Below are 21,434 nucleotides of genomic sequence, written 5' to 3'. Positions count from 1 at the left end.
GTCTCTCTGATACCCGATTGGCTTGCTTTGCTTGACTCATGTCAGCATCAGCCAATCAAAATAGCCCTGGTAGCACACGCGCCAATCATAACTTGGAAAGGTGTTGTCATTCTGAGCGAACATCTCCCAAGTCCGAGCCGCTGATAAAACAACGGGAACATTTAAATGACAGCTCTTTTTTCCGGACGATATGCAGTAAACTAATACTTCAGAATATTTATGGAAGTTTTTTAAACCTATTACTATTTAATTTCGTCGCCATCAATTTATCTTAATCTGGTGATATAGAAGCGGTTTCTAAGCGCTCTGGTGAGTTTCGGTTTCCCCAGCGTGAGGAAACATAACTTCAGCCGCTAGTAAACGACTGTGCGGTGAACCAGGCTTGTAATAAAAAAGTCGACAATTGAAGAGATTTAGGTCAATAGAAAGGAAGTTAATGTCACTGAATGGACACTTTACAGTTCATCATGCATCATTGTTCGGGCACCCTGTGTGTTCGAACTCACTACTACTTGCTTGGGAATTTCTGAAAGTTGGTAAGCACGATTTTTGATCAATTTTAGAAGAAGAACGTTTAATATTTATTAAATCAATAGGCCTCATTCTTTCAACTCTGTCCATTGAGAGACGCTTACATTTTAACGGCTTGAGATTGGGTGGTTGAAGCACCTTCAATTACTCCAAAAGACTGAGGTTTGGTAAAATACTGAAAGGCTTTTATTCGCTGTACAATACGACCTCCACAGTGAGTGTCTGCCCCCGGACTGAGGGGGAGGGGCAAGACGAACACCTTTATACAGGACACTGTGGGAGGAGCCACAGGGGCAGTCAGCAGAGGGGTGTGTCCAGACAGGTAACCGAGTTACAACATATATACATGGTTTACCACAGTGGTGACACACAAAAAAGTTGCTAGGAAGAGGTACAGTCGACGTTTCGGGCCGAGACCCTTCGTCAGGACTAACTGAAGGAAGAGATAGTAAGAGATTTGAAAGTGGGAGGGGGAGGGGGAGATCCAAAATGATAGGAGAAGACAGGATGGGGAGGGATGGAGCCAAGAGCTGGACAAGTGATTGGCAAAGGGGATATGAGAGGATCATGGGACAGGAGGCCCAGGGAGAAAGAAAAGGGGGAGGGGGGGAAAAAGCCTAGAGGATGGGCAAGGGGTATAGTCAGAGGGATGGAGGGAGAAAAAGGAGAGAGAGAAAGAATTAGTGGAAGTTTGAGAAGTCAATGTTCGTGCCTTCAGGTTGGAGGCTGCCCAGATGCAATATAAGGTGTTGTTCCTCCAACCTGAGTGTGGCTTCATCTTTACAGTAGAGGAGGCTGTGGATAGACATATCAGAATGGGAATGGAATGTGGAATTAAAATGTGTGGCCACTGGGAGATCCTGCTTTCTCTGGCAGACAGAGCGTAGGTGTTCAGCAAAACGATTTCCCGGTCTGCGTCGGGTCTCGCCAATATATCGAAGGCCACATTGGGAGCACCGGACGCAGTATATCACCCCAGCCGACTCACAGGTGAAGTGTTGCCTCACCTGGAAGGACTGTCTGGGGCCCTGAATGGTGGTGAGGGAGGAAGTGTAAGGGCATGTGTAGCACTTGTTCCGCTTACAAGGATAAGTGCCAGGAGGGAGATCGGTGGGGAGGGATGGGGGGGACGAATGGATAAGGGATTCGCATAGGGAGCGATACCTGCTGAAGCAGAGAGGGAGAGGAGGGAAAGATGTTGCTTAGTGGTGGGATCCCATTGGAGGTGGCGGAAGTTATGGAGAATTATACGTTGGACCCGGAGGCTGGTGGGGTGGTAGGTGAGGACAAGGGGAACCCTATTCCTAGTGGGGTGGTGGGAGGATGGAGTGAGAGCAGATGTGCATGCAATGGAGGAGATGCGTTTGAGAGCAGAGTTGATGGTGGAAGAAGGGAAGCCCCTTTCTTTAAAATTCCCTCGTCCTGGAATGAAAAGCCTCATCCTGAGAGCAGATGCGGTGGAGACAGAGGAATTGTGAGAAGGGGATGGTTTTTCCCCCCCATCTCCCTTTTCTTTCTCCCTAGGCCTCCTGTCCCACTATCCTCTCATATTCCTTTTGCCAATCAACTGACCAGCTCTTGGCTCCATCCCTCCCCCTCCTGTCTTCTCCTATCATTTCGGATCTTCCTCTCCCCCTCCCACTTTCAAATCTCTTACTTTCTCTTCTTTCAATTAGTCCTGACGAAGGGTCTCGGCCCGAAGCGTCGACTCTACCTCTTCCTAGAGATGCTGCCTGGCCTGCTGCGTTCACCAGCAACTTTTATGTGTGTTGCTTGAAATTCCAGCATCTGCAGATTTCCTCAAGATTGGGTGGTGATCATCTTTCAATCACATCGTTATAGCATGTAATTAATACTGCCCGCAGCCCTGAGTAGACTGAGGATTTTGTCGTATAAGTAACCAATAAACCAGTTTTTTCCCTGTCTTTTTTTTTTACATGCAACTGATAGCAACATTGGGATTGTCATGTTTACGTAGATTAAAAAGGGATATCCTAAATTTGGAGTCAGTGATTCATTAAATTTTCATAGTCTACTCCATTGAAATCATCTAAACCAGTGGGAAATTTGTCCTCACTTTAAATTATTACCCCTGGTTAGGTAAGGTTTGAATTTTTAAAATGGGGAACTCAAACATAAATGTTGCTCAACAAGCTATCTGGTCCTGAAACACTGTGTGTGTGTGTGTGATGCTGCAATTTTGAAATAAAAACAGCTGATTTTGGAAATTCTTTGCAGGTCAGACAGCATCCATGGAGACAGAAACAGCTAACATTTGACGTTGGCCACTCTGGCATTCGAGACTATAATATAGTACTGGAAAACAGAGGAGCAGAATCATGCCATTCAGCCCTTTGAGACTGTGCTGCTATTCCATCATAGCTGATTTATTATCCCTGAATCCCATTCTTGCTGCCTTCTCCCCATAATCTTTGACACCCTTACTAATCAAGAACCTATCAAAATTCACTTTAAACGTGGCCTCCACAGCCACTTGTGGAAATGAATTCCACAGATTCACCACCCCTTGGCTAAACAAAATATCCTCCATATCTCTGTTCTGAAGTGACATCCTATTCTGCAGCTATGCCCTCTGGTCCTAGACACCCCGCTATAGGAAACTTCTCAACATCCACTCTGACTGGGCCTTTCAATATTCGATAGGTTTCAAGGAGATGCCCCCTCATTTCTTCCAAACTCCAGCGAATGCAGGAGTCTACACCGTCCTAAAGGGAACTGCCCTGCAGCAAGAAAAGGTGTAGAGGGTCGTTGTACAGGTAAACCTGGCATGGCAATACCGAGGAATCACTCAGACTGGAAGAAGGCAATCCAAAGGTTTTCCAACACATTGGGAAGAGATTGAAAGGAGGAACGCTGATTGAAAGGAGAAGGCCTTCTGCACAATGGGACGCTAACGCAACACTTACAATGACATGGTGTTTCTTATACTATATCACAACAAAGACATAACTGAAGCATATGTGGACCATCAATAGCATGATTTTTCTTTCCACCTCTCTATTAGCTCTGATGTTCCCTAATGATCTAAGATGGGTAGAGGAATGACAGATGGAACTTAATCTTGAAAATTGTGAGGTCAGGTGTTTTGGGAGGGCAAATAAGGGGCAGATACACATGATGAATGATAGGACCCCAGGAAGTACTGACAAACAGGTGCACATGACGAAGGAAGCAGCATAGATGGATAAGGTGGTTAAAAAGGCATGAGAGATACACACAAACCAATCTTCCGTACACCGCACGCTGTCGGAGCAGTGCTGCCAGGATAATCAGGGACACGACCCATCCCGCCAACACACTTTTCGTCCCTCTTCCCTCCGGGAGAAGGCTCAGGAGCTTGAAGACTCATACAGCCAGATTTGGGAACAGCTTCTTTCCAACTGTTATAAGGCTGCTGAATGGATCCTGACCTGGATCTGGGTCGTACCCTCCAAATATCCGGACCTGACTCTCGGTTTTTTTTTGCACCACCTTACTTTCCCTTTTCTATTTTCTATTTATGATTTATAATATAAATTTTTAATATTTACTATCAATTTGTACTCTTGGGAGCGTGAACACAGAATCAAATATCGCTGTGATGATTGTACGCTCTAGTATCAATTGTTTGGCGATAATAAAGTAAGGTATTATTTGGGAGCTTATGGTACAATTTTCTAAAATACTGGTTAGGCCACAGGTGGATTACCATCTACCATGCTTTTGCCATATTAGCGGAAAGATGTGACCACACTGGACAGCGTGCATCAGAGGTGCCTGTGTTTGAGCCTTTCTACTGTAGGAAGAGATATGATGGGTTTGTTCTCTCTGTGGAGACAAGAGACTGCAGATGCCAGAACCTGGAGCAACACACTAGGTGCTGAAGGGGCTCAGCGGATCAGGTAGTTCTGAAGGAGGAGGACTTCTCGGATGGCCTGGGGTGAAAGGCCTCATCACGAGAACTGATGTGGCGAAGGAGGAGGAACTAAGAGAAGGGAGTGGCATCCTTGCAAGTGACAGGGTGGAGGGGTGTGTAATTGAGGTAGCATTGGGAGTCGATAGCTTCATGACAGATTCTGAAAAAGGATGTCCTGGATTCCCCGTCTGACCCACTGAGTTCCCCCGGCATTTTGTGTATTGTTCTTTTAAGAGAACCTCACTGAGACATGCAATATTTTGAGTAGATAGGAAGAAACTTCCTTGCTTAGCAGTGGTGTCAATAAACAGAGAGCAAAGTGTATGACATGTATAGGAAGCAGGGAGTAAATAAGGTGCTTGAGGAGTATAAGAAGTGCAAGAAAATACTTAAGAAAGAAATCAGGAGGTCTAAAAGAAGACATGAGGTTGCCTTGGAAGTCAAAGTGAAGGATAATCCAAAGAGCTTTTACAGGTATATTAAGAGCAAAAGGATTGTAAGGGATAAAATTGGTCCTCTTGAAGATCAGAGTGGTTGGCTATGTGCGGAACCAAAGGAAATGGGGGAGATCTTAAATAGGTTTTTTGCGTCTGTATTTACTAAGGAAACTGGCATGAAGTCGATGGAATTAAAGGAAACAAGTAGTGAGATCATGGAAACTGTACAGATCGAAAAGGAGAAGGTCCTTGCTGACTTGAGGAAAGTTAAAGTGGATAAATCCCCGGGACCCGACAAGGTGTTCCCTCGGACCTTGAAGGAGACTAGTGTTGAAATTTCAGGGGCCCTGGCAGAAATATTTAAAATGTCGCTGTCTACAGGTGAGGTGCCGGAGGATTGGAGAGTGGCTCATGTTGTTCAGTTGTTTAAAAAAGGATCGAAAAGTAATCTGGGAAACTATAGGCCGGGAAGTTTAACGTCGGTAGTAGGTAAGTTATTGGAGGGAGTACTAAGAGACAGAATCTACAAGCATTTGGATAGACAGGGACTTATTAGGGAGAGTCAACATGGCTTTGTGCATGGTAGGTCATGTTTGACCAATCTATTGGAGTTTTTCGAGGAGGTTACCAGGAAAGTGGATGAAGGGAAGGCAGTGGATATTGTCTATATGGACTTCAGTAAGGCCTTTGACAAGGTCCCGCATGGCAGGTTAGTTAGGAAAATTCAGTCGCTAGGTATACATGGAGAGGTGGTAAATTGGATTAGACATTGGCTCGATGGAAGAAGCCAGAGAGTAGTAGTAGAGAATTGCTTCTCCGAGTGGAGGCCTGTGACTAGTGGTGTGCCACAGGGATCAGTGCTTGGTCCATTGTTATTTGTCATCTATATTAATGATCTGGATGATAATGTGGTAAATTGGATCAGCAAATTTGCTGATGATACAAAGATTGGAGGTGTAGTAGACAGTGAGGAAGGTTTTCAGAGCCTGCAGAGGGACTTGGACCAGCTGGAAAAATGGGCTGAAAAATGGCAGATGGAATTTAATACAGACAAGTGTGAGGTATTGCATGTTGGATGGACAAACCAAGGTAGAACATACAGGGTTAATGGGAAGGCACTGAGGAGTGCAGTGGAACAGAGGGATCTGGGAATACAATACAAAATTCCCTAAAAGTGGCGTCACAGGTAGATAAGGTCGTAAAAAGAGCTTTTGGTACATTGGCCTTTATTAATCAAAGTATTGAGTATAAGAGCTGGAATGTTATGATGAGGTTGTATAAGGCATTGGTGAGGCCGAATCTGGAGTATTGTGTTCAGTTTTGGTCACCAAATTACAGGAAGGATATAAATAAGGTTGAAAGAGTGAGAGAAGGTTTACAAGGATGTTGCTGGGACTTGAGAAACTCAGTTACAGAGAAAGGTTGAATAGGTTAGGACTTTATTCCCTGGAGCGTAGAAGAATGAGGGGAGATTTGATAGAGGTATATAAAATTATGATGAGTATAGATAGAGTGAATGCAAGCAGGCTTTTTCCACTGAGGCAAGGGGAGAAAAAAACCAGAGGACATGGGTTAAGGGTGAGGGGGGAAAAGTTTAAAGGGAACATTAAGGGAGGCTCCTTCACACAGAGAGTGGTGGGAGTATGGAATGAGCTGCCAGGCGAGGTGGTAAATGCGGGTTCTTTTTTAACATTTAAAAATAAATTGGACAGATACATGGATGGGAGGTGTATGGAGGGATATGGTCTGTGTGCAGTCAGTGGGACTAGGCAAAAAATGGTTCGGCACAGCCAAGAAGGGCCAAAAGGGCTGTTTCTGTGCTGTAGTTTCTATGGTTCTGTGGTTCTAAAGTGGTAGGCGGCTTAAAGGGGACATGAGGAAGAACGTTTTTGCTCTGAAGATGGCTGCACTCTGGAACTCTCTGTCTGTGGGGTGGTAGGCCCAGATACCCTCACAATATTTGAGATGTATTTAGGTCAGCAACTGAAATTCCAAGCTGTTGAAAGCTATCGGCTGAATGCTAGGAAAATGGATTGAAATAGATGGTGTCTGATGGATGGCGTGGACTAAATGGACTGAGGGGGACTGATTGACTGGATGACCTCACACTGATCCTTCACACACACCATTGCTGCCTCTCCCCGGTATCTTACAGCCTGCACATACTGTCAGATGGTCAGCCACGGCAAACACGGTGCACAGGAGTTGATGGGTGATCATAAACAGTGTACTGTGATGAATTCAGCCAAAAAACACGAGCAAAGAACAAGCTGTTCAACAAACTCAGTAGGTCAAGCAGCACCTGTGGAGGCAAAGGGACGGTTGACATGTCAGCTCAAGAACCAACATCAATACTGAAACTATAGAGATAGCCAGGATAAGGACTTCAAGTCCCTGAAGATATCTGCCTCTGATACAGGGAAAAAGTTTACTCCATTCTACCTTATCTATACCCTTCATAACTTTATGTATCTCAATTATGTTCCCTCTTAATCTCCTCTGCTCGGGGGAGAAAAGGCCAAGCCTCTTTATTTTCTCTTTGTTTATCTATTTGACATTGGAAAGCAAAAATACTGCAGCTACTGGAATTCAAACCCTTAGATTAAAACAGAAACTGCTGTAAATACTCAAAGAGTTTAACTGCATTAGTAGAGAGAGAAAAATAATTAATGCTTCAAATCTATCATCATTCCTCACCAACTCAGCCTGGAGAGGCACTGGCTTGATAACTCACACTCACCCTGGCGGGAGAAGCTTACATTCATTCTATTTCCGATGAAGTTACGAAGTGAAATGTGAATGTACAAAGGGTGAGGTTGACAATTGCAATAAAAATTAAAACCTGAAACCGGAGCAGGGCCCTGATGGCAAATTACAGACTGTACAAAAAGGCAAATGGCTATCACACCATAGTCATCAAAGCCAATTGATTAGGTATAGCTTTTCAATTATTTTGGGGAAATGTGACAAGCCACTCCATAGATAATCCCATAATTTTGGTCGTTGTGACCATTCATGTGAGATGTTGTCACAACCACGGATTTGGTAGTGCAACATATACGGCAATTGCGCTTGTGAATATACACGTATCGGCTAATTATTATTTCATTGGGATGGTATTTAACTCCATTCTTTTCACAGTAGCGCTTGTCAAGACTTGAGCAATGCACTGCAACGTTTCGCTGCCTGCTTGCATTCGGCCTTGCCTGAGAAATTGGACTGTCAATTCAACTGAAGACCAGTGGTAAATTCAATTTAAGACTAGTGGTAAATTTTTAGATTATGAGAACACTCAGTCCTTGTTTATTGTCATTTAGAAATGCATACATGCATTAAGAAATGATACAATGTTCCTCCCAAGTGATATCACAGAAAAACAGGACAAACCAAAGACTAACACTGACAGAACCACATAATTATAACATATAGTTACAGTAGTGCAAAGCAATACCATAATTTGATAAAGAACAGACCATGGGCACGGTAAAAAGAAGTCTCAAGTCATGATGGACTCCTGAGTCCCCGATAACAGGCAGTAAAAGGGAGAAACTCCCTGCCGTAAACCTCCAGGCACTGACAACTGCCGATGCATTGGAAGCAGCTGACCACAGCCGACACTGAGTCCGTCCATCCGAAAACTTCCAGCCTCCGACCAGCCCCTCCGATACAGCCTCCGGAGCGCCATCCTCTGCCGAGCGCCTTCGACCTCGCCCTGGCTGCTAAAACAAGCAAAGCCGAGGACTCGGGGCCTTCTGCTCCGGAGATTCCGGTTACCACACAGTAGCAGCGGCAGCGATGCGGGCATTTCAGAATTTTCTTCAGATATTCCTCCGTACTCTCACGTCTGTCTCCATCAAATCAGAATTGCGCATGGTATCCTACTTGACAGATTACAGATATCATTCACCGAAGAGGCTGTGCACGCTGAAGACTAGTGGTATTAGCTCTATATTTAGTTATTCCTCTCAGCCGCAGTGTAGGCTTTGTTTTCTATTTGAGAGTAATAGTTAACGGCCCTGTTTGGCCTAGTGTTTATTTCTTCTTTTCCCTCTAACTCTACTTGCATTAAAGCTTGTGAACTATTGACATTTTTCCTTTTCTCCCTCTCCCCCTCCCTCTTTCCATGACGTACTAACGGATGTTATAGCCTCTTTCCTCATATTTTGCTTGGGAGAAGCTGAAAACAGATGTGCAGGGTAAGTTTTTTTTTTAACAGAGTGGCATGTGTTTTGATCTTGCTGCTGGGAGTGTTGGTGCAAGTGGACACGATACTACCATTTAGACAGGCACATGAACATGCAGGGAAAGGAGAGATATGGATCTTGTGTAGGCAGATAAATTACTGTTTAATTTGGCATAATTCAGCACTGACATGGTGGGTCAAAAGACCTGTTCTTGTGCTGTGCTGTTCCATGTCAACTATATTGACTACTGATCCTGCTTTGCCTTAACTGGGGTTGTTACACCTTCCAACTCTATTTACCTGCATTAACTACTCAGGCCTCTAGATCAAAGCATCTTTCTGCGCTAATCATGCCTTCATCTGCTCCGTGACACAAGGTGTATGGTTTTTCTCAACCTAACCACTTCAAAAGTTCAAAGTTCGAAAGTACATTTATTATCAAAGTACGTATACATCATACAACCTAGAGATTTGGATTCTTACGGGCAGCCACTAAACAAAGAAGACCAGAAGGACCCATAAAAAATGTTCAGAGAGAAAAAAAAATTGTGCAAACTATAAAAGTAAGCAAATAGCATTCAGAATGAGAGTGAGTCCACAGGCACAAAGCCCAGAGCAGGTCATGGCTTCCACTCATTGCAGAGCTGAGTAAACACCACGGAGCAGCAAGCAAGACTTCCTGCTGCTTAGGTCATCCAAGCACTGGTTTGTTCCTTGCTCCAGGACCTGGGCCCTGTCGCTTTGATATGCTTTAGGCCTGGACCCTGCCACCTGGTTTCCGCCCATTCCAGACCTTTCCAAATCAGCATGGCGCTTAGATCAACCAGGCCTCGGGTCTTTCCTCGCTCTCAGTTTTGGTGGACGGGCCTTGAACCTGCCTCGTCTCCGCTCAGCTCAACTCTGCCTCACACTTCCTCGCTCCTCGACTCTTCCTTGCCTCCGCTTGCTTCAGCCCTCGACTCTGCAGTGAGAGTTTATCAGAAGAAGTGTTATTAATAAAGCATTTATGTTGTATTCTTTGTTTTGTTTGCCACTGACAAGTTATTGCTGGACTTCAGCAATCATTTTCTTTTCTTGTCCGTGGGTCTTTCACCCTCCCCTTTCACATTGGTTATTTTAACAGGTTCTAATGTCTTCCATTATTAATGATAAATTAGTTGAAATGTTCACACACCACATCGTACAGATACTGTCCCTAACTTAATGAGTGGCTCCAGACTTCTCTATTTCTATTAAAGAAATGAAATCAGCTAGTTACTTGTTTCAATAACACAAGAGGTTCTGCAGGTGCTGGAAGTCTTGAGCAACATACACAAAATACTAGAGGAACTCAGCAAGTCAGGCAACATCTAAAGAAAGGAATAAACAGTCGATGTTTTAGCCGAGGCCCTTCATCAGGACATCAGTTACCTGACTTACAGAGTTCCTCCACCATTTTGTTTGTGGTGCTATTTATTTCAATTCTTTTCAGGGTATGACTTCAGTGAGTACAATTCAAAAGAAACCCTTTAGCTATATAATAGCTTTGGAGAGACCATGGACATTCCAGACCTCTTTTAACAAGATACCTTCATATATTAACTTAAAGATTTAAAACCATTAATTCTTAAGAAAAATTCTCGGAAAATCAGTCAGGAAGCCAATCACTTTAAACATAAATTAGATAGAAATGGAAAAAATTGACAAGTATTTAAAATAAGTTTCTAAATCAGGGGTTCCTAACCTTTTTTTATGCCATGGACCCCTACCATTAACTGAAGGGTCTGTGGACCTCAGGTTGGGAGCCCCTGCTCCAAATTTATATAAAAATGAAATACTTATTTTACATAAGAAAATTCATACTCCATAAAACAAAAGTAAAACTATACAGCAGAATCTGATAGACGAAAAGGGTTGGGAGGTGGATTTGGTTTTCACTGTATGTGCTTGATGGCTGGGGAAGAAATAGAAAACAATACAGTGGTAGATCTCCAAATATTCATTTGCGATTGAAAGAAGTTGAGTAAGATGAATCTCCCCAGCAAAAGGTATTTAAGGATAAGGCCCTAATGCAGGTAAATGTGACTTGTGTAGCTGGGTAAAATGGTCAGCATTGATGTGATGCACCAAAGGGCCCATTTAGAGTCACAGAGTACTACAGCACAGAAGCAGGTCCTTCGGCCCATCTTGTCCATTCTCCTCGATCTACTACCTATACCTGCACCCAAACCCCTTTCATCCATGTACTTAACTAAACTTCTCTTAAATGTTACAATTGCGCCCACACCTACCACTTCCACTGGCAGCTCATTCCACATTCTCAACACCCTCTGAGTGATGACACTTCCCTTTAATTATTTCGTGTTTCACTTTAAACCTATGATCTGTAGTTCAGGTTTCACCCAACTTGAGGGGAAAATGTCAACATGCATGCACCCTATCTATCAGACCTGCGGGGGCAGGCACCTCCCAGTCTCCAGCTAGCAAACAGGAGTCACCTGCCATTCGTTTCCAACTCATTACGTGCAGCCTATTCAAACTGAGCTCTCATCGGCAGTCCATGTTCACCCATCAAACCAGCGAGGCACAACCAGTTGTTCCTAGCTATCAGTTACCTAGTTGCTGGAGTCATGTTAAGTATCTGTTCTCTCTTGTTTTGTGGTCCCTTGTGGCTTGTTAATTTGCAGTTTATTATTAAAGTGTTTGCTCACCGCTAAATTGTTTCCACTGCTCTGCGTTTGGGTCAGGCCTACATTTCTTGACACAATCTATATGCCTTGTAATGTTGTACACCCCTATAAGATCTTCCCTCATTCTCCTGCACTCCAGAGAATAAAGTCCTAACCTAACCTGTACAACCTTTCCTTATAACTCAAGTCCTCCAGTCCCAGCAAAACCCTTGGAAATTTTCTCTGAACTCTTTCAAACTTTCTGTACTGTACAACTCCATTTCATATCCAAAACAAGATTTCAGAAACACTTTTCATGAACTTCTGTTGTCACACATACTATTCTGGATTTATTTTTAAAATCCTGCTTCTCCCTAGTTTTTTGTTATCCAACTTTATTAACAAAATAGCACATAACGAAGAATAACAAAGGAAATATATTGTGCTTAATGATGTATAGAATATGCAAGGCTAATTTTTCAACAAAGGTAGATGTGTATCTGGCAAACATCATCATTCTTTAAGGAATAAGGAAGGACAGAGCAATTTTTTTTCCTTCTCTCATTTATGCTCACAACAGATCATTAAGTGATTTGATCCTTGAAAGAATTCCATTGTGATAAGGTTCACGTGTAGTTGTTGGTACCTTGAGTGCTGTTGGAAGAACTGTCTTGAAAATGAACACGTCTTTGATGCTGAGAACGTGTGGATAGTTTTTTCACCAAATACTGCTTATCTTGTCTTGCCTAGAGGAACAAGTAGTTCACAATTAATGAATATTTGAAATAACATTAGAAGTTTTGTATCCTCTGTGTCTGTGCAAGTACTTTTCACTAAAGATGTTCGTAGTAAAATAAAACAAGCAGAATATTTAATGCAGCAGATCTGGCATTTAAAAGCATCTCTGATCTACTTCTAATTCATTCACATGCTTTCTCAAATAAGGAGAGCAATACAACACACAGCACTCCAGAAATGGTCTCACTAATGCAGCATATGATTGAAGCACAACTTCTTCACTTACCAGACTTAAATGCCATTTCAGCTGGGTGATAGTCCTTCTGTTAGCTCGAACCAACTCTACACATGTTGTCAGTACCACACTGTTAACAAGAAAGAATTTGAGAAATATGATTACATTGTTTATGTACAATAAATATATTATTATTATTCACATGTAATGCCCAAGAATGTTATTAGCTCTTAATGTACTGTGTATATATTGGTAAGTCCAATAGGGAAACACCCAAGAATGTAATGGAGAATGACTGAGCTAAGATCCTGTGGGACTTCTGAATGCAGACTGATAAGCAGATACTGGCCAACCAACAGACATAGTAATACTGGACAAGGAACAGAGGAAAGCAATAGCTGTGGCAATCCAGGATGACAGTAACATCAGGAAGAACGAATATGAGAAGCTGAAGAAATACCAGGGCTTGAAAGAGCAGATAGAAAGGATGTGGAAGGTTAAAGCCAGAGTAATCCCGGTGGTGATAGGAGCACCTGAAGCTGTGACAGCTGGACCGGGAGAGTGACTCCAACAAGATCTGAGATCTCAGTCCAGAAGACCACAGTACTAGGAACATCAAGGACACTGTGCCAAACCCTCACGCTCCCAGGCCTCTGGTAGAGGACCTGAGATTGAGGGAAAAATACTCTACATACCAACCATAAAGGTCGAGAAAAAAAATATATATGTAAGCAAAGGGTTTGAAGACTGACATTTCAATATATCATTCAAATAATATTCATGAAGAAGAGGATATTGGAAACTACACGACCAATTCACTTCTTGCTCACAGAAAACATGGGAAGTATATGGCAATAGTGACACCGTTTTCAGTTTCCACCTCTACACTGAATTTAAAAATAAAAACCATACATATTTCTATTTTAAAAGGATTCATCATCTCACAAATAAACAGTTGTGGCAGATGCTATCAATAATTTAATTGCAACCACCTTTGTACTAAAAGGTGTACACCATCTTTTCTCTATGATAGGCAAATAATTGTAAATGATACAGTTGTCTACGCCAACAGCAATAGAAATAATTAGAATAAAAGGTGAACTAAGTGGGGCTTGGTCAGTCTTCGTTTCACAATTATTATGTTCCTTTAATTTCTACATCTGGTTTGTCCATGAGCAAAGCTACCAAAAGATACACTTAAATGAGAAAAGAATGCTGTAATCTAAACTTAATTCTTAGCCAATGGTTCATGCAAGCAGTATTCTGCAAGTTCATTGTTTCTTTTTGTTTAAACATTCATAACAAATAATTCACACTAATTTGTGTGGTTTCCTCTAGGCAAACCTGTAAGCTTCTGTACCACCCTGTAACTGGCTCCTCGACTTCCTTATCAGGAGACAACAGTCAGTGCTGATTGGTAATAACATCTGCTTCTCACTGACAATCAATATAGGTGCACCTCGAGGAAGCATGCCTAGCCCACTGCTCTACTCTCCCTCTACTCATAAGTGTCTGGTTAGGTCTATTAATTCACCGATGGTATCACTGTTAACAGAATTTCAGATGGCAATGAGCAGGCATGCAGCAGTGAAATAGATCAGCTGGAGGAATGGTTTTTGCAACCAGAACCTCACGCTCAGGATCAGCAAGACCAAGGAATTGATTGTGGACTTCATGAAGGTGGAGTCAGGCGTACACTGACTCCTCCAGTCCTAATCAGTGGTGGAAAGGGTGAGCAGCTTCAAATTCCTGGGCATTAACATCTCAGAGGATGTAGCCTGGGCCCGACATACTGATTCAATCATGTAGAAGGCACACAAGTGGCTCTAGGAGTTTGAACAAACATTAGGAGTTTGCAGAAACTTGGTAGGTCACCAAAGATTTCTGAAATTGTTACAATGCACAGTGAAGAGCATTAGACTGGCTGCATCACAGCCTGGTACAAAGGCTCTAATGCACAGGATGGCAAGAAGCTCCAGAGAGCTATAGACCCAGCCATCTCCATCAGGGGCACAAGCCTCCCCACCATCGAGGACATCTTTAACAGGTGGTACCTCAAGAAGGCGACATCCATCATTAAAGACTCTCACCATCTGGGATATGTCCTCTTCACATTACTACCATCGGGGAGGAAGTACAGGAACCTGAAGACCCACAGACAATACTTTAGGAACAGCTTCTTCCTGTCTGCCATCAGGTTTCCTGAATAGACCACGAACTTATGAACACCACCTCGTTTGAAAGGGAGAAGCTATCCTGTGCAGTGTATATAGGGAATTAGGGAAAAGTCTGAAGTGAAGAGCAGGACCCTATAAGGTGATAATCTCTAGATTACTCCTGTGGCCATGTGTTAGTCCGGGCAGGAATGGGATGATAATACAGATGAATGAATGGCTGAGGAATTGGTGCAGGGGGCAGGGTTTCCAATTTCAGGATCATTGGGATCTCTTCTGGAGAAGATATGACCTGCACAAAGAGGACAGGTTACACCTGAACCCGATGGGGACCAATATCCTTGCCAGCAGGTTTGCTAGGTTGGTGAGGGTTTAAAGTAATTTTTTAGGGGATGGGAACCAGAGTGAGGATGGAGTAGTTGGTATACAAGTCGATACAGTGTATAGTGAGACTGTGAGGAAGAACAGGCTTACGATAGGGTAAAATTGCCCTCAGTGGGTTGGGTTGAAGATTGAAAAGGGTGACATTTAAATGCACACGATATACGGAATAGGGTAGATGATCCTGCAGCGCAGTTAGAGATTGGCAAGTATGACATCGTAGGCATCACTGAGTTGTGCTGTGGCTGAAAGAAGATCATAGTTACAGGTGTAACGTCCGAGGATACGCATTGTATTGATAGGACAGGCAGGTAGCAGAGGGGGTGGAGTGGTTCTTTGGGTAAAAAATGAAATCAAATTCTTGGAAAGACGTGACATAGGATCGGAACTCCAAAGATATAGAATTCTTGTGGGTAAAGTTAAGAAAACGCAAGGTTAAAAAGACCCTGATGGGAGTTATATATAGGCCTCTGAACGGTAGCCAGATGTGGGATACAAATTACAATGGAAAATAGAAAAGGCATGTAAAAAGGGCAATGTTATGATAGTCATGTGGCATTTCAATAGGTATGGTAGATTGGGAAAATCAAGTTAGAGCTGGATCCCAAAAGAGGGAATTTTTAGATTGTCTGCAAACACCCTTGGGAGACAGTGATCATAATATGATAGAATTCACCCTGCAGTTTGAGAAAGAGAAGGTAAAGTCAGATGTATCATAATTAGAGTGAAGTAAGGGAATTTCAGAGGAGTGGACAGAGTTGATTGGAAGGGGACACTAGCAGAGATGATGGTAGAACAGCGTTGGCTAGAGCTTCTGGGGAGAATTCAGAAGGTACAGAATAGATACACCCCAAAGATAAAGAAGTATTCTCAAGGGATTATGATGCGACTGTGGCTGACGTAAAGGTGCATATATCACGATGCTCTTTATCAACTACAGCTTGGAATTCAATATTATCACCCCCTCAAAACTAATCAATAAGGTTCAAGATGTGGGTCTTAATACCTCCTTATGCAATTGGATCCTCAATTTCCTCACTTGCAGATCCTCACTCATCTTCACCTGCCCCATGATTGGAATGTTCCCATAACCTGTGGACTGGCTTTCAAGGACTCTTCATCTCATGTTCTCAATATTTATTGCACATTTATTTATTATTTATTATTTTTAAAGTAGTATATGCACAGTTCATTTTCTTTTCAACACTGGTTGTCCACCCCATTGGGTGCAGTCATTCTATGATTCTGTTATGGTTCTTGGATTCATTAAGTGTGTTGCAAGAAAATGAACCTCAGGGTTGATAAGAAATTTACTTTGGACTTTAAATAAGTTAAGTCAAAGACAGCATAAAACCAAAAAGAGGGCATAAATTATAGCAAAATCAGTTGGAAGTTAGAAGATTGAGAAACTTTTAAAAACCAACAGAAGGCAACTAAAAAAGCCATAAGGGGACAAAAGATAAAATATTGCAGACATTTAAAGAGTAAAAGAGAGGAGAAAATGGATACTGGACTGCTGGAAAATGATGTTGGAGAGGTAGTAATGGGGGAACAAAGAAATGGCAGACAAAATGAGTAAGTATTTTGTGTCAGTCATCACTGTGGAAGACACTAGCAGTATGCCAGAAATTTGAGAGTGCAAAGGGCAGAGGTGAGTGTTGTTGCTATTACTAAGGGGAAGACACTTAGGAAGGTGTAAGGTCCGAAGTTAGATGTCACCAGGGCCAGATGGACTCAACCCCAGGATTATGAAAGAGGTAGCTGAAGAGATTGTGGAGGTATTAGCAATGATCCTTCAAGAATTTTAGATTCTGGAATGGTTCCTGAGAACTGGAAAATTGCAAATGTCACTTTACTTTTTAAGAAGGGAGGGAGGCTGAAGAAAGGAAGTTATAGCAGTTAGTTGACTGGTGGTTGACAAGGTGTTGGAGTCCATTATTAAAGATGAGGTTTTGGGGTACTTGGAGGTGCATGAAAAAGTAGGTCAAAGTCAGCACTGTTTCCCCAAGGAAAAACCTTCCCTGACAACTCTGTTGGAATCCTTTGCAGGAATAAAAGGCAGGATAGACAAAGGAGAGTCAGGGCATGTTGTGTAATAGGATTTTCAGAAGGCCTTTGACAAGGTACCACACATGAGGCTGCTTATCTAGAGCTCATGGTATTACAGAAAGACTCTAGCATGGGTAGAAGATTAGCTGACTAGCAGGAGGCAAAGAGTGGGGTAAAAGAGGCCTATTCTGTTTGGCTGCCTGGGACTAATGGTTCCGCAGGGGTTGGTATTGGGACTGCTTCTTTTCATGTTAAATGTCAATGATTTGGATGACAGAATTGATGGCTTTGAGGCAAATTTTGTAGATGATACAAAAATAGGTGAAGGGGCAGGTATCACTGAGGAAGCATAGACTCTACAAAATGATTTAAACAGATTGGGAGAATGGGCAAAAAGTGGCGGATGGAATATAGTGTAGGGAAGTTTATGGTCCTGCACTTTGGTAAAATGTATAAAGGCGTAGACTATTTTCTAAATGGGGTTCAAAGAGACTTGGGATTTTTTGTGCAGGATTTCCTAAAGGTTAACTTGCAAGTTGAGTCAATGGTAAGGAAGGCAAATGCAATGTTGGCATTTATTTCAGGAGGACTAGAATATAAAAGCAAGGATGTGATGCTGAGGCCACACTTGGAGGACTGTGAGCAGTTTAGGGCACATTATCAGAGAAAAGATGTGCTGTCATTGGAGAGGGTCCAGAGGAGGTGCACAAGAATGATTCTGGGAATGAAAGGGTTAATGTATGTGGAGCATTTGCTGTCTCCTAGCCTGTACTCGCTGGAGTTTAGAAAAATAAGGGGCGATCTCATTTAAACTTATTGAATATTGAAAAGCCTGCACAGGGTGGATCTGGAGAAGCTGTTTCTTACAGTGGCTGAGTCTAGGACAAGAGGGCACAACCTCAGAATAGAGGGACATCCATCTAGAACAGGGGTGAGGAGGAGTTTCTTTGGCCAGAGGGTGGTGAATCTGTGGAATTCATTGTGTTGGGCGGCTGTGGAGGCCAAGTCATTGAATATATTTAAAGCAGAATTTGAAATGTTCCTTATGAGTCAGGGCATCAAAGATGATGGGGTGAAAGCAGGAGACTGGGGTTGAGAGGGATAATAAATCAACCATGATGGAATGGTAGAGCAGAGTGGCCTAACTGTGTACCTATGTCTTCTGGTCTTACTAAATATATCCTTATTATTATTAATGCACCCTATTATCCCAAAGTAGGGAAATCACTTTCTCTTTTAGACCGGTCATTAAACCCTCCCACTATGAGCACAACTACAAGGAGCACTGTCGCAGGAAAGCAACATCCGTCATCAGAGACCCCCCACCATTCAGGCCATGCTCTTCTCTTGCTAATGCCATTGGGAAGGAGGTGAAGGAGCCTTAGGTCCTGCACCACCAGGTTCAGAAACAGTTGCTACCCAATTCTCAGGTTCCTGAACCTAGCATGGATAACTTCACTCACCCCCAACACTGAACTAATTCCACAACCTATGGATTCACTTTCAAGGACTCAACAACTCTTGATCTCAGTATTTGTTACTTCAGTATTTATTATTATTATTTTGATTTTTCTTTTTTTTGTATTTGCACAATTTGTTGTCTTTTGTGCATTGACTGTCCATCTTTGTGTGCAGTTGTTTGTTGATTCTATTGTGTTTCTTTGATTTACTGTGACTGCCTGCAAGAAAATGAATCTCAGTGTAGTATATGGTAACATATGTATATGTAAGCAAATTAATAATAAACTTACCTTGAACTTTGAACTTTATTCTATTTAACATTTAAATGTCACACTGTTCGCCTTATTTCTCAATCCTAATTTTTGATCATCTGTTGCTATTCTTACCTTAAAAGAGTAATCAACATCAACAAGAAGACTTCGGACTTAATGTAGATAAAAAAGTTCTGTGCCTTCCGTGGAAGTCTTGCAACAGCCTCTGGTACAATATCCCAAACTGATTCGTAGTATCGAAATGGACCACATGCTTTGGATGGACGAACTCTGAAGAGAAAACATTTGGAATTATCACTTGCATGATCTTACCCCAAGATTTGAACTAACATTATCTGCAGAAATAATCCATGTGAAAACCGATGAAAATAGCATTAAACTCAATTAACCTTTCAACATACACATCAACATTCAAAGGATATACACAAAGGATAATAGCAGAGATAATGCAAAAAAGAACTGGTAACATATACATACACACACGCACACATTTTGTATATATATACATAAATAGTACTGTGCAAAAGTCTATGTATAACGAGATACAGTACTATTCTCCTTATTTAAGAAAAGTTGCTGAGATGTTGGAAGAAGATTTACTTACACTTCAGAAAGGAAGATAGTGCTGAAAAATTGGAGAGCTCGGGCTTGCATCCACCGTAGTTCAGAAGAGCAGAGAGAAGAGAAGATTATCCCCTTCCCTTATGGCATTCTTCCTCAAACAAAGGAAAGAATTTTGTAGAAAATAGCAGACAAACAATATCTGCTATTCACCTCCCCTTTAGCTACCTCCATTACAGCTTTTGAACAGAGACCTTCTCAAATCCAACACTTGATGCATTGTGGCACCCTTTACATTGTAGAGTATAAGCAGACTAAACAGGCCATTGAATCCCCAAGCTGAAGAATCCTGTCTGAGCTATGCAGTTTGAATCAGGGAATATAAAGCAGGAAATCAGTACAGAAATAGTTAACTTGGAAAGAAAAATGGGATCACCCAAGTGCGATAAAAGATGCAAGCAGTGGAAGTAAAACATGTTTTAAATCTACTGCAATTATTAACTTCTGAAAGCTTGAATACAAGTCAAGTCACTTTTTATTGTCATTTCAACCATAACTGCTGGTACAGAACATAGTAAAAATGAGACGTTTTCCAGTACCATGGTGCTGCATGAAACAATACAAAAACTACACTGAACTACGTAAGAAAAAACACAAAAACTACACTAGACTACAGACCTATCCAGGACTGCATAAAGTGCACAAAACAGTGCAGGCACTACAATAAATAATAATAAATACATTTGATAATAAATGATACTTACTATTAAAAATTCAGTTATCTTTGATTGAATTACCAATTTTGTTCAGACTAGTTTAGTAGTTAACTAGTGAGTTCCGTGCATCATCTTTAATTCATTTTTGAGATATGGGCAACAATGCCATTTCTGACCCCTTATTTCCTTTAAGAAGCTGCTGTTGATCTACAGAGTGATAGGGGATGAAATTCTCAGACCTAGGAATGATGAAGGACAGCAATATGGGTCCAAATTAGAAAGGTGTGTAACTTATTGGAGAAGCTATTAAAATATTCATCTTGTCACCCCTTGCCTGGGGAAATAACTGCACTGTATTTGCTTATGGAACATAGATGTAGCCCCTATACACCAAAGGTGGAAAGAGTGATGTTAAAAATAGTTGATGGATTGTTAATTAACTAGGCTGCTTTATCCTGGGCGCCAGTGAGCTCCTTCAGAATTGTTGGTACTGCAATGATCCAGGCAAGTGGAGAGAATTCTACCACACTCCTGATTTCACGTTTACTGATGTTGGGGTGGTCTTGTCCTGTTAGGAGGTGAGTTATTTCTCACAGGATACCCAGCCTCTCAACTCGATGATGTTGCAATTGTTACATACGAACATAAGAAATAGGAGCAGGAGTCGGCCATCTGGCCCATCGAACCTGCTTCGCCATTCAATAAGATAATGGCTGATCTGGCCATGGACTCATCTCCACCTGCCTGCCTGTTCCCCATAACCCTTAGTTCCCCTACTATGCAAAAATCTATTGAACCTTGTCTTAAATATATTTACTGAGGTAGCCTCCATTGCTTCAATGGGCAGAGAATTCCACAGATTCACCACTCTCTGGGAAAAGCAGTTCCTCCTCATCTCCATACTAAATCTACTCTCCCGAATCTTGAGGCTATGTCCCCTAGTTCTAGTCTCGCCTACCAGTGGAAACAACTTTCCTGCCTCTATCTTATCTATCCTTTTCATACTTTTATATGTTTCTATAAGATCTCCTCTCATTCTTCTGAATTCCAGCGAGTACAGTCCCAATCCTCATAGTCTAACGCCACCTCCCCCCACCCCATCTCTGGAATCAACCTGGTGAACCTCCTCTGT

General features: G+C 42.1%; 1 protein-coding gene across 4 annotated transcripts in view; it reads right to left on the bottom strand.

Moving 5' to 3' along the window:
• Positions 1-8,188: 8,188 nt before the first annotated feature.
• LOC134360307 (transmembrane channel-like protein 7) overlaps positions 8,189-21,434 on the bottom strand; it is a 55,928-nt gene continuing 42,682 nt past the window's right edge. For 2 of the 4 annotated variants that reach the window (XM_063074521.1, XM_063074522.1), the window contains exons 14-17: positions 19,140-19,295; positions 12,740-12,818; positions 12,362-12,461; positions 8,189-10,028 (exon numbers count right to left, since the gene is read on the bottom strand). In XM_063074521.1, the coding sequence (XP_062930591.1) occupies positions 9,973-10,028; positions 12,362-12,461; positions 12,740-12,818; positions 19,140-19,295 (391 nt within the window). In that variant the 3' untranslated portion in view covers positions 8,189-9,972. Of the gene's footprint in view, positions 10,029-12,361; positions 12,462-12,739; positions 12,819-19,139; positions 19,296-19,629; positions 19,738-20,350; positions 20,542-21,434 lie in introns of those variants that run through there. The other 2 variants (XR_010021312.1, XR_010021313.1) reach the window with 2 other exon arrangements.

Source organism: Mobula hypostoma, chromosome 22 (genome assembly GCF_963921235.1).
Source record: "Mobula hypostoma chromosome 22, sMobHyp1.1, whole genome shotgun sequence".
Taxonomy (NCBI): Eukaryota; Metazoa; Chordata; class Chondrichthyes; order Myliobatiformes; family Myliobatidae; genus Mobula; species Mobula hypostoma.
Note: the sequence above shows the minus strand (reverse complement) of the source record. Positions and strands in the feature narration are given on the sequence as shown.